Here is a 12,308-nt window from a genome sequence, read left to right as displayed (position 1 = left end):
TCCCAATGCGACGAGATGAAAGGATGATTGCCACAAAAAAGGTGGGAAACACCGACTGTGAGACGATCTGGAGAGAATAATGGGAAAGTCGTTGATAACACAATGCGGCAATGGCAAAAGGTTGAAAAGACAAGTCTCGTCAAAGGATATACCGTCTCAATCCCCTCCAGATACTTCTACTTCTGCTCGTGGGATATTCGTAATTCGTAAAGCCGAAAACACAGGAAATCACCATTCATGACACTCCATCGGTGGGTTGACATCGACGTGATGCATCCCACCGGCAAATGACAGAGGCGCCATTGAAGGGTAGGAAGTGACGACTATATTCAGACTGAAAGATCCAAGACCAAGAGATTTTCGGACTCACAACTGTCTTCCCGCTTCTGTCACGCTGTGATCAGATATAGCTGTCTCTGAGTGGTATGGTATGGTATGGTACGTTGCGGCAGATTGGTGTAATGATGGTTTGCGCACAGGCTGTCGAGTCAAAGGATGGGATGTGTGCGGTAGATGTTGTACTGTGCTGGATTGGATTTGATCGGATATAACGGATACGGTGCAGGCCAGTAAGTAACCTTGATGTTTCACTTCCACTTATTGATTCAATATTCAAGTGAGTGGGGGTTTTGACTAGGTTGATGGTATGTAGCAATTGACGATTCAAGGCGATGGTCTCGATGATTCAGGTGGGTCGATGGTGATTGAATGGGTGATGGTGGATGATTGAAGATCAACTGTTGGTTGATGGTTGATGGTTAGGTGCGTATGGGATGGATAAATTTCATACTTTACTCGTACTATTTGGAATCGAGTATTGATTATTGATTCTGTAGGAGGGTCAAGGTGGCGGCGGTAGTCTAGAGTCGAGGGGAGAGAAGCAGCAAAGGGAGAAGAATCCGAAAAAACGTGACTTTTACCCTTTTTCATCTATGGGTTCTCGGTGCCTCGTTACCTGATTACCCTTTTGGGTTATTTCTGACATCAATCGGATATTCTCTGACTTCCATCGACTTTTGATGGTCCCGGCGGATCTCTGTGGTTTTACAGCTCAGCTGGCAGTTTGTAGATCACAGTATCCTGCATAAGACCGAGTCTGTACATCTGATGAACGAGTAGATCCATCTGTGTGAAACATGATTGGACATCATAGTGAATAACAGCGATCAGGACGAAACATCCTTGTGAGGTGTCTTGGTCAAATAATCACCAACATCATCATCATGCTTGTCTTCGGCACATATCATGCCAGATGATCCTGAAAATCTTAGGAAATACCTGAGCTCAGGCTGAGTCGTGTACAATTAATGACCGACAGGAGCGTCAAGGGCAGTTAGTGCACAGTTCTGTACAAGTAGTACGTGTAAGATACCGATACCTGAAAGCATTCATATAGGTATCCTAGCACCTGTCCTGTTCATTTCGGCGGTTAATGTTTGACATGACGAGCATTAACGCTTTGTGCCTTTCTGAGAAGTGGCCAATGAAATATCGCTCTGTATCTAAATAAGCGAGGATCACTTTCGAGATTTCGCCCCGAGGCGACTTTCACTTCTGACTTTTCGAGTTATGTATAATTCTTCATTTAAAGACGATTATATGTGGTTGGTCTTGTTTATCTATCCTCATGTCAGCGGATGTAAGTGGCTCTGCACCCCTACGCTGGCTACTAGAGGAACCTGTATTTCTACTGGTATCGTTTAATTATCATGAGGGATTCACTCTCAACTTGAGTCCCGAGAACAGAATGTCCACATCTGTTCGATCGTACAGGTTACTGGAATGCATTCCAAACTATATGCAAATGAATTATCAAGATATAATGCAAGATATATGTAGATTCAAATTCAATAACGTCCGATAGGGAAAGGTCTACCTTCGAAATACGGTATCAACCTTTCCGAGTCAAATAGGTCCGTATGGTATTTAACCCATCTTCGAGGTGTTGGAAACGATCTCATAGCTTTAGGCATGGATGGTAAGCTATGGGATACAGGTGAGTGCGGAATATGTGAGACTGCATCGGTACCTGAACGAGGTTGAGATATCGGTGTTTGGTATTGTGTACCTAGATGGGATGAATGATTTTCAAGCCTTCTCAATTCATTGGGACTGTAGATGTGAGGATTGAGGTTTCGAGGTGCAGTTGGCGGAGAAGCGAAATCTTTCCGCTGCGATTGAAGTGCATAGTGTTGTCGAAGATATGGATTAGGATGAGAAGTGGGTGAAGGCGGTGCAGGCGGAGCAGGAGGGGGAGAAGGGATATCATCCGGTGGTGGGGGAAGTGGGATATCAGGCGAGGGGGGAGGTGGGAATGGAGGTGTGGGTGGTCTATCGTCCATTGGAGGAGGTGGACATGGTGAGGCAGGAGGTCTCGGTGAGGGGGGAGGTTCTTTGATAGGATGAGAGATAGGTGAAGGTGGTTGAAATTCGTTGATTGATAATTCCCTAACGTTTTCAAGTCTAACAGGAACCGAATCTGAATTATGTTCATGGTCGTCAATATCCATATCGACCATACCATGATCGTTGTTGTCATCATGAGTGGATCCAGAAGAGGATGATTCTGATGCGTCTTCGGACGAAGAGCCCACGTCATCATGCGAAGAACCTGGTGGTGAAGCACCGAGATCCCCACCATATATCTCCAGTTGATCGTCATCATCTTCCTCCTTATTATATTCAAACGCCTTTGTAAAAATCTCAAGTAACTCTATACGCCGTCTAGTTTCTTGTATGGGATCTTCAAATCCAAACACAACGTCAGATCCGTATCAGTATCAATCATATGCATCTGATACAACTGACCTTTAGCAGTTATCCAGCCAGGTGGATAACCCCACCTCATCATACCGTCATACCAATCCCATCTTTTTCTTCTCCTTTTCACTTCCATCTTCTCTCTAATCAGGTATCCTTCTTCCTCTTGTCCTTCTTCATAAATATCGTCATCCGGAGGTATGAAAGAAATAGCATCTTGTAGAATCTCTGATAATGTCCCTGTTGGAAGTCCAAATTGATCGAGTAGCTCTAATCTCCTCAATTTCTCTTCCTCGGTGACTTTCATGCTGAGATACATATCGAAGGCAGGTTGGACGTATTCCGGCATAGCGTAATCTTTCTTGTACAGAAAGACATCTCGAGAATGTCTGATCATCATGTGATTCTTAGGATGAGGACATGACAAGTAGGCATGTCCAGTCGATAAACAGTTCCAGCATTCTTGACTATAAATCAAATCTCACGTCAGCTGATATGCAATTAGTATGGTTGAGATTGATACTGACTTGTTTGATCTACCTTGATCTACTTCTACCGCTTCTCGTATAGGTTCATCATACAGTACATCCCCACCTTGCTCCCCATCCGGCCCCACAAGCCCTCTAGATGGATTCAAATCGATCTCAAAGCTCATCTCATCTATCGACCTAGATTCACTCGCTGTTGACTTGGATAGATCGATAACCTCTACATCACTTCCGATAGGAATATCGCTAAATCCCAAGAACGTCGTAGATAGTATCCTAGAGTATATATCCCATTCGTCCTTGGGGGTATACTCACCTATCGGCGAAGGGAACTGAAGGAAAACTCGACCGATATATCTTCGCCAAGGTGGTATGTCACTTTCCACTTTTTTTCCTATTCCATCTTCATTCGCATTACAGCCGTCTGCATCCCGATTGGTATCGAAACAGGTCAGAAGGCTTTTATACGCTCTGAATCTGATTCCACCTTTCATTCCACTCTTGTCCGTTTCAACTTTCATTGATTCTTCTTCACCCCCTCCTTCTGCCCCTGCCCACTTCCCTGGCTCAATTGCCATTCCTCAATCACCTTGCTGAGCTTCTCCTGATCTATGTGATGTTTTGCGATTCGTCTATCGTCAAGATGAAGGACGGGCTATTCCGCAATGCATCATCAATATGATGTCAGCTCATACAGTAGTATGCAATGATCAGTTGTATGTGACGAAGAAGACCTACGATATCGTATTGATACAATCGTCTCCACTTTTTAGCTTCCCTCTCGTCAGTCCCTTCAGGTGGATCTCGTATGTTCCATAGATCCAATTCGAATGGTGTTGTTCGACGTAGCTTCTCAAGGTCTAGCTTGGCTATCTGTAATAGAAATCAAGTACATCAGTATCGAGTAAACCACTGATCGAATGAGGGTGTGTTCGTACCCACCTCACACAGCGAACACTCTTTACCGCCCGTGAACAGGGTCAGTCTAGGTATAGGTAGACGTATACGAGGGGTCATGGACATGGGCGAGAGGAGGAGATTGGAAGACTGAGATGGGGTCATATATCAAGATGAGGATGAGTAGAGACTGTGATTTCATATACCCATACCCATGGTGCAGTTTGTGGTCAACCTGTTTTCTGGCGATTCCGTGCCTGAAACATGTCAATAAAGATTACTCAACTTCTTCAACCATCATCTTCAACGTCTTTCCTTTCTTTTCCTCTTTCTCTTTCTCTTTCTTCCCCACTTGCTATGTCCCATCGAGCAACACAGGAAGACATCGTGCTCTCACACATGCAAGCTCTGCTGACCCTATAACGCACATCAAGACAACGTACCGTACACCATTAACAACCGAAACGAACGGGATCTCTCCTCTGTCACCCTTCGGTTAATTCCGTCTGTTTGGTTCCCCTTCCTGAAGATCTCATCTCTACCATCATGTCAGACAAGGGCAAAGGAAAAGCGACAAACCCAATCAGTTTCGACTCAGATAGTGATGACGATTTCTTCGTCAGTAGACGTAGACCAATAATCAGAGAGACCAGTAAGTCAACCCTTTGTTCCTCTCATTACCCTCTGTCTGTCTATCCTGCTAAACTCATTGAATATGTACTGACCCCTGATACGAACCACCCTTCTAGCCGCTCCTAGATCCCCTACTCCACCCATTCGCACTCACTCCGACTCCGAAGACGACGATGATGCTTCGCCCGGCAGTCAACGAAAGAAGAAACCCCGCAAAGCGCCCCTTAAGAAACCCACACTTGACTTACCTGCATGGACAAGACACGGTTCTAATGGTGATCAGAAGAATGGAAGTAGATCAAGAAAGAGTAGTAGTCAGATCAGAGGCAGTAAGGAAGAAAGAGCGGACATGATGTAAGTGAAAACCATTGAATAGATGGTTGTAAGAGTGTTCGCTGACAAAATATCTTCTCATGTTCATTTCGCCCACAGTGTTATTGATGATTCCGATGAAGAAATTGGAATCGTAGGTGGATCAAGTTCGAAGCACATGAAGAAAGTCACGAGGAAGAGAGTCCAGCTTACTCCTCCGCCGGAGATGAGTGAGAAGAGCAAAGCGGATATTGTCAAACTTGTTCGGTATGCGTTTTTAAAGCTCATTCCAATGATACCTTGATGACTTGGCTGACATGGGAGATGTATCCATAGCGAGCATATGAGCGAGAAGTATGGTGATCAAGCGCCTCTGGAAGATTCAGCCAGCTCCCCGGAGAAAGATAGAAACGATGTTGAAAAAGTACATGTCACCATACGAATGCAAGCTCCTCCAGAGAAAAAGCAGACTGCCGCTCCGGCTGCTATTAAGGAATATCAGAAAGCCAGAACGTTGATTCTATCTAGAGTAAGTATCTGATGTCATTGCCAAAGTCTAGCCATACATGCTTTCTCTCTGATCCAACACAAAGGGGAAATGTCTTGCTAACATCTGATTTTCACCGATAGACCGGCCCAATGTCAACGGGTATCTCAATCTTGAGTGAACGCATACAGAAACGTCCCGAAGATGTTATATTAGTATATGACGATAAGAGGGTATATCCGAGATCTACACCTGCGCAATTGGGTATATTGGACAAAGCTGAGATGAGTGAGTCAAATCTCGTAAAAATTGCATGCAATGCGATGAAGAAGTAGCTGACAGCTTTGTATATTCATAGTTGGTTACGAGAAAGATTATTGGATGAAGTTGGAAGCCGATAAGATAAGGGCATTGGAGGAAGATCTATCGTTCAGTAACAACAATGATGATGATGAAGAGGGAGAGGATGATGTGATACCACTGAATCCGAATGGTAATTCTCCCTCAATATTTTCCAAACCATCTTATACTTCTCAGCTTCAAACACGAACACAATCGCAATCGCAATCGCAATCTCTACCTCAGACCCAGACTCAGACACAAACACAGACACAGGCACAACAGGATATAATACATTTCAAAATATCTTCGTCATTTGGGGAAGAACGTATGAAAGGACCCAAAACGCTCAAACTCCATTCGGTCATTCGATTCTACCTGAAGAAATTGGGTAGACCAGTTGATGAAGCTGACAAGTGGTATATAATGTTTGACGGGGAGAAGTTGGATAGATCATTGAGGATTGAAGAGACAGAGGTGGAAGATGGTGATATGCTGGAAGCTGGTATGTAGAGCTTCTGGAGTATTTCAGAGAGGATCAAGATTTCAAGATTAGTAATTCAGCGAAAGAAGCATCAGTCATTAGGCTATCAAGTAGTAGCGGTGTAAGACGAAGACCGAATAATACGTTTCACTTTGTATTCTTATATATCTACCATATAATCGTGAAAATGTTGTATCAAATTTTTAGTCGACTCGATGAGCTCAGATTATAGATAACGGTGTTTTCAATAATAGATATATTATGCATATGATCATTATGACATTCTGACTATTTACCAAAACCCACATTGTGGATCGTTCTAGATCCAGAAGCAGCTTCAAGATTTTCGAGGTAGTCCTATCAACACAACGCAACACATCATTAGCTTTATATTGCGTGGATCAATATCATCCTAGACTCACCCTTAACCATTGTTCTCTTTTTTCGGGAACATGATCAAATTGTCTATACCTCTTATCTCGCTATACCAGAAACCAAACACAAAGATAAAACACCATCAGCCTTCCATGCACTCTTCCGGTCGATGAAAAGCTCGACAGGATATCGTCCTACTCACCCTTAACACACTTTTGATCTCGTTCAAATCAATCTGCTTCGCCATGTCTGTAATATCCTTCTTCCCTCCTTCTTGATCATCATCACCCACATCAATACCTTCCGCTTCTTCAAATTGATCATCCCTTTTGACTCCCAAAGCAGCTTCATCAAGAGTTTTCTTTCTCATCTTACCCCAAAATTCTATAAAACTATTTTCGCCCAACATCTCATCAAACTCCTTTCTACCTTCCACTTCTCTAGATCTCATCCATGCCTTCCATTGAGATTCTAAATTATCTCCTTGTAAACCTAATCTCCTGACTAATGGATCGTCTACGATATTCGGATAAACAGCATCATATGACGTATCTAAAACCGGAGTAAACTTTTCGAACAAGTTATGTAGTTCGTTTGAACGTTTGGAGGATATGCGATTGATATGTTCGGTAAATAAGCGCTGTTTGTCTCGAGGATGTAAAGAGGGATTGTTAAACCGTTGATCAGAAGACAAGAACTGGGAAGCGTCGTTCCATGAGATAGTATGATCCCTGACCTGATCAACCAACAAACTACCGAACAACCTCTCAGCATCTTGTTTGCCCGCTCCAACTCTACTCTTATGATTCTCAAACTCGATCTTCTCCTTCTCAGCTTTGATCTTATTTTCCCTTTCTCTCAAACTAGCTTCGGCCTTTGCCCTCCGTTTAGCTGCTTCTTCTTCCTTCGAGAATTTTTTTTCCGAACCGTCCGTAGAAGATGACGATGCAAGGTTCTTTATATGATTACTGAACAGTTCTTCACGCAAGGAGGAGGATCCGACGGCATCATATCGAGGATCTTTGTATATATGCTTTTTCACGTCAGGCCATACAGATGAAGAGCTAATAGGATGATCGGACTCTTTCAGAAGTTCGTGGAAATCTTGTTCCGCACGTTGAGCATCCGCTCGTTTACCTGTTCACCATCAAAGTCAAGGGTCAGTTTCCATAACGGCAGTACCCCTCAGACACCAAGTTGTATTGTACTTTACTCACGTTCACCTAATTCCCTCAAATGAGTTTTGAACACCTTCTCCCTATCTCTATCATCTCTTCCAAACGCATAAAATCTCCTATCCTTCTTCCATTTCTTCCTAAAATCATCCCATCTCGTCCTAGTACTCGTGACTTCCTCCCGCAATAAAGCTTTATATTCCTTCTCAGGATCGGATCTCTTTTTGTCTCCCGATCCAGATGCACCAGAAGCTTTAGCTAGTCGTCTAGCCCTTCCGACATCTCTGCAATACTCATCGTACACTTCCTGCCTGTCTTTCTGGGAAGAGAGCAACACGTATCGAGGATCGTTGATGAACAATGGTAAAGATTGATCCCATGGTGAGAAAGGGTTAATATCTTTTTCGATCAACAACGCCTATACAAGGTTAACGAGTCAGATATAATCCATCAAACATGTCAGATAATGGAGAAACAGCATGACACTCACTTTGAACAAAGCTCTACCTTCTTCCGGGGATACCTGCACTTTCTCCGGAACAGCAAATACTTTCTTCGCAGCTTCTTCTTCTTCCTTCCTAATTTCCTCGGCAGTCTTTTGCTTCTCGGCTTCCAGCTGTTGATCCGCTTCTGCAAATTCAGCCGCCACAGCCTTCATCCACTCAGCTTCATCTTCTTCATCTTGAGGACCGAAATGCTCCTCATCCTCATCACCATTTTCGCCTCCATTTTGCTCCACGTCTTGTACTCCTTCGTCATTCACTTTCGGGATCTTCGAATCTCTATGTTCACCTTCTTCCTCCCTCTGTTTCCGCTTTCTCTCAACTTCCAACTGTTTCTGCTTATTCTCTTCGTTCACTTCCAGTCTAATCCTTTCAATTTCTTTCAACCTCTCCAATCTCTCTTTTTCAGCTTGTTCCCTCTCTTCTCTCTCTTTTTGTTCCCTCGCAGCTTTCTCTTCAGCTTCTAACGCTTCGACCTGTTCTTTGATCTCTTCCGGTACGGTCCATTCAGATTTCTTAGATTCCTTCTCAAAGTAGAAGACATTGCCTTCAGTCGTTGTGACTCTGGTCCAGGTGGTCCCTGGTATAGGTACTTTAACTTTGGGTTTCTCTTTCTTTTTCTTCTTCTCTTTTTCCGCTTGGACAGGTACTGGTAGGATAGGAGAAGCTGAACCTGGACCCGGAGGTGGAAATGGTGGGAACAAAGGTGGTCGGATATATGTAGATTCACGAGTATGGGTATTATAGAAATATGGGGTGACTCCATCAGGTGCTATCATTTTACCAACGTGTGAGTATACGAGTCTGTTGGGGATTGACGGATTAGGATAGACTCACCTCGATGTTCTGACCATCCGGGTGGTAAAGGAGGTGGGAAGTTGGGCATCGTAGGAGGTAGTCCCATAGGTTGTCCAGCGGGGAGCCCGAATGGCGGTCGGAAAGGTTGTCCAGGTGGAGCTCTAAGAGAATGCGATAGACAGTATTTGGTCAGTCTTCTCTACATTCGTTCAAATGTTTATCGAGAGCGAACTTACCCAGGTGGAGGTCCAGGAGGTCTAATTACATTGCCGCTGTTGACGGGTGGTGGTCCAGGAGGTGGGCCAGGGGGAGCTCCTGACATGTTGTTCATGAGTTGGCGAGTTTGGCTGGAACACAGCACGAGTTTCATTTATGCGGTCAAGAAAGTGAGAGGACTGACATTAGATGAACCACTTTGGTGATTCTGGAAGGTGATCGATACGACGGAATCAATTTTACTGCACCATACAAAAAACCATACAAAAACAGTACGAGGGGCAAGTGGCATCTCTGGCAGAGTATTCCAGTTCACCAAAGTATAGTAGAAATCCTCAGCGAACATGGATCAGGAGAAGGCTACGCAACTCACCAGTTGAAGAAGCACTTGGATGATTTCTGCGGATACAAGAAGCCCATACGGTGCTCTAAGAAGGCCCTTCGGTTGATTTTATACGTCATATGATGCATCTCCTAATTGGTCAATCGCCATCTGTCAATTACAACCATCATATCATATATGCCTCAGGTAATCTGAGCTAACGAGTCTCAGCTTGAGAGCTAGAAAAACTCAGTACAAGTCCTTCCTGTTAGAGTCTGTATCAGGCTTCGGATCAGACATAACTCTAGAATGGCTTCTGGAACCTGCTGCGAATGTGATCCCACGATCGACAGAATTGGGCGCTCGGCCGTTGATGCGGTTCTGAATTCCTCCGTCGCTAGGGGGAGGAGCAGGGTCAGTCATCTCGTACCCTGATCCACCTTTTGTCACTGTCGCAGAATTTTGGATCGTTCCTGAATCTGCACTTGCAGCGGAAGTGTTTTGGGCACCTCCATGGCTAGAGTTGACGTTACTGGTATCATATCCATCCCTACCTCTTTGAAATCTTGCAGAATCTTTCTGAGGTCCCAAACCTTCATCAGCAGAAGAAGAAGTGGTATCTGGTCTGGAGTAATTGTCGGCTGATGCGATCGTAGTTCTAACCTCTGAGGACATGTCTGCCTGAGAAGGGGAGTTGATGGTGTTTGCTATATAAATGATACGAGTTCTTGTATGTGTATGTGCAAGTGTATAAGGGACTGATTTTGTGGGATGATGATGGATAGAAATTGAAAAATAGTCAGAACAGTGATGCGTTTCCCGCTTGGTATTTATTTGTTCCAAATACTGAAGTGTAAAGCAACAGTCGCTCCTTCCAACCTTCATTCTTGGCAGTTGATCTTAAGATGTCTTCCATCCTCTACAGGAGATGATGACACGTACTGTCCAGAGTAATCACTAAAACCTTTTCTGTGGCTTCTATTCGTCCATCACTCATAGGCGTGGGCTTCAAGCGAAAGATTAAGACATTCTGGCCAAGCACACATGCCTTTCGATACCTTCTCGAAGCCTGGAGAATCCAAGACTCCTTCTTGAAAATTTACGTGTTCTCTCTCTTGCCTTCTACAGAGCGCTTCGGCTCACAGAAAATCATGTCATCCCATCTCTGCTCACAAGAGAAGGCTGGCAACTTCCCATGTCAGAGCACATTTCAAGACTTTAGTCCTCTGCTCCGATATTGTGTAGTGCATCTGAATCGTGGCAGAACAGAATGTACATTCTCCATGGCTGGCATAGCTGTGCAATATCTCAAGAGGGGACAGAGGAATATGCATGGTTATACTCAACAAGTTGTTGGGATAGCGGTGTTGCAAGGTAACCCTGATCAAGGGAAAAATCCCAAGGATGAAATTCAAACAACCTTGAGTTCGATCTGCTATACAGCATGTATACTCGTATACTACAGATCACCAAATAGCCTCTGACTCATCTACCATCGTCTCGTCTGTTCAGCCTCGCTTAAACAGAATGGCAAGTCAGCTCGACTAGGCGACAGAAGTGGGAGTGGGAACTGGAATAAGAGTATCTTGTGAAGCGGTATCACCAGTACCGGAAGTAATATCTCCACCCCCTCTCGATTCCAGGTACTTGTTAAAAGCGGCTGTAAAGGCTTTCCCAAACTTGCCTGATCTGATATCGTCCAGGGATTGACCCCCAGTCGACCAACTTTCGCTTCGTGCACTTTCTGATATTCCATAAGTCACTATTCCATCTTCACTTCTGTCAGCCGTAAGTCTTACATTCCTCTCTTCAGGCGTACCATCGCCGCTCGTAGCTGTGTAACTGAACATTTCATCTTCAGGAGGAGGTTTGGCCTTGTCGCCCATGATAGATCGATAAATCGAGTATTCAAGTTTATTTCCTCCATATAATCTATCTAGCGATACAGGCGCAGAGCTTCTACCACTATTACCGCTCTTGACGGTATAGGAATATCGGTCATTCCCTGCATGTTGGTAATTGACGGTAGTGGTAGAACCGTCTGCTCCAGAGATGGTGAATTTACCAGAAGATTTTCCAGTGCTGATCCCACTGACTGCATCAGCGGCAGAGCAAGATTATCAGTTCCGGTAAGGGATGAATTGTTGATCGATGTCATGTTGATTTGCTTATAGAGTTGTTGTGTTTCTATAATTATGTGAGCTGTGCTTGATTGTTGGTCGGGATATTGATTGTTGGGAAAAGAAAGAAAGAGAAAGAGAACACGAAAAAGAGAAAAGGGTTCAGCTTATATATGTATCGTGAGGTTGTTCTCGACGAGTGGACAATCTTACTGAATGTCGAGTCGAGTCGAATAAGGATGATCCTTTTTATGAACGTCATCCTTTTTATGATGATTTCCTTCGTTACAAAAGCGCACCTTTCATCACGACTCCACCCATGAGGTAAAACACTATAGTCGTTTCACAATGACGTGCCACGGAATGTTCGAGTCTGATCTAACCAATATGGCGAGAATC

General features: G+C 44.1%; 6 protein-coding genes across 6 annotated transcripts; 1 reads left to right on the top strand and 5 right to left on the bottom strand.

Moving 5' to 3' along the window:
• Positions 1-1,847: 1,847 nt before the first annotated feature.
• I203_104271 (uncharacterized protein) lies at positions 1,848-3,826 on the bottom strand (the record flags this gene model as incomplete). Its single annotated transcript, XM_019144140.1, has 3 exons — positions 1,848-2,743; positions 2,809-3,227; positions 3,288-3,826. The coding sequence occupies 3 exons, from the start codon at positions 3,824-3,826 to the stop codon at positions 1,848-1,850; spliced, it is 1,854 nt and encodes a 617-aa protein (XP_019007189.1).
• Positions 3,827-3,857: 31 nt separating this feature from the next.
• I203_104270 (uncharacterized protein) lies at positions 3,858-4,310 on the bottom strand (the record flags this gene model as incomplete). The annotated part of the gene is made up of 4 exons (XM_065517502.1): positions 3,858-3,903; positions 3,987-4,026; positions 4,094-4,121; positions 4,191-4,310. The coding sequence occupies 4 exons, from the start codon at positions 4,308-4,310 to the stop codon at positions 3,858-3,860; spliced, it is 234 nt and encodes a 77-aa protein (XP_065374320.1).
• A 381-nt stretch (positions 4,311-4,691) lies between these two features.
• Positions 4,692-6,429, top strand: I203_104269 (uncharacterized protein; the record flags this gene model as incomplete). Its single annotated transcript, XM_065517501.1, has 6 exons — positions 4,692-4,797; positions 4,895-5,132; positions 5,211-5,357; positions 5,427-5,619; positions 5,721-5,865; positions 5,936-6,429. 6 exons carry the CDS (start codon positions 4,692-4,694, stop codon positions 6,427-6,429), a joined length of 1,323 nt encoding a protein of 440 aa, XP_065374319.1.
• A 259-nt stretch (positions 6,430-6,688) lies between these two features.
• Positions 6,689-9,573, bottom strand: I203_104268 (uncharacterized protein; the record flags this gene model as incomplete). Its single annotated transcript, XM_019144142.1, has 7 exons — positions 6,689-6,757; positions 6,823-6,882; positions 6,978-7,912; positions 7,993-8,368; positions 8,441-9,225; positions 9,291-9,412; positions 9,488-9,573. The coding sequence occupies 7 exons, from the start codon at positions 9,571-9,573 to the stop codon at positions 6,689-6,691; spliced, it is 2,433 nt and encodes an 810-aa protein (XP_019007191.1).
• A 465-nt stretch (positions 9,574-10,038) lies between these two features.
• I203_104267 (uncharacterized protein) lies at positions 10,039-10,464 on the bottom strand (the record flags this gene model as incomplete). Its single annotated transcript, XM_019144143.1, has 1 exon — positions 10,039-10,464. One exon carries the CDS (start codon positions 10,462-10,464, stop codon positions 10,039-10,041), a length of 426 nt encoding a protein of 141 aa, XP_019007192.1.
• Positions 10,465-11,333: 869 nt separating this feature from the next.
• Positions 11,334-12,230, bottom strand: I203_104266 (uncharacterized protein; the record flags this gene model as incomplete). The annotated part of the gene is made up of 2 exons (XM_065517500.1): positions 11,334-11,884; positions 12,209-12,230. The coding sequence occupies 2 exons, from the start codon at positions 12,228-12,230 to the stop codon at positions 11,334-11,336; spliced, it is 573 nt and encodes a 190-aa protein (XP_065374318.1).
• Between the last annotated feature and the right edge of the window lie 78 nt (positions 12,231-12,308).

The sequence above is a fragment of the Kwoniella mangroviensis genome (genome assembly GCF_000507465.2).
Source record: "Kwoniella mangroviensis CBS 8507 chromosome 1 map unlocalized Ctg01, whole genome shotgun sequence".
Taxonomy (NCBI): Eukaryota; Fungi; Basidiomycota; class Tremellomycetes; order Tremellales; family Cryptococcaceae; genus Kwoniella; species Kwoniella mangrovensis.
This window is presented reverse-complemented; position numbering and strand designations above follow the sequence as displayed.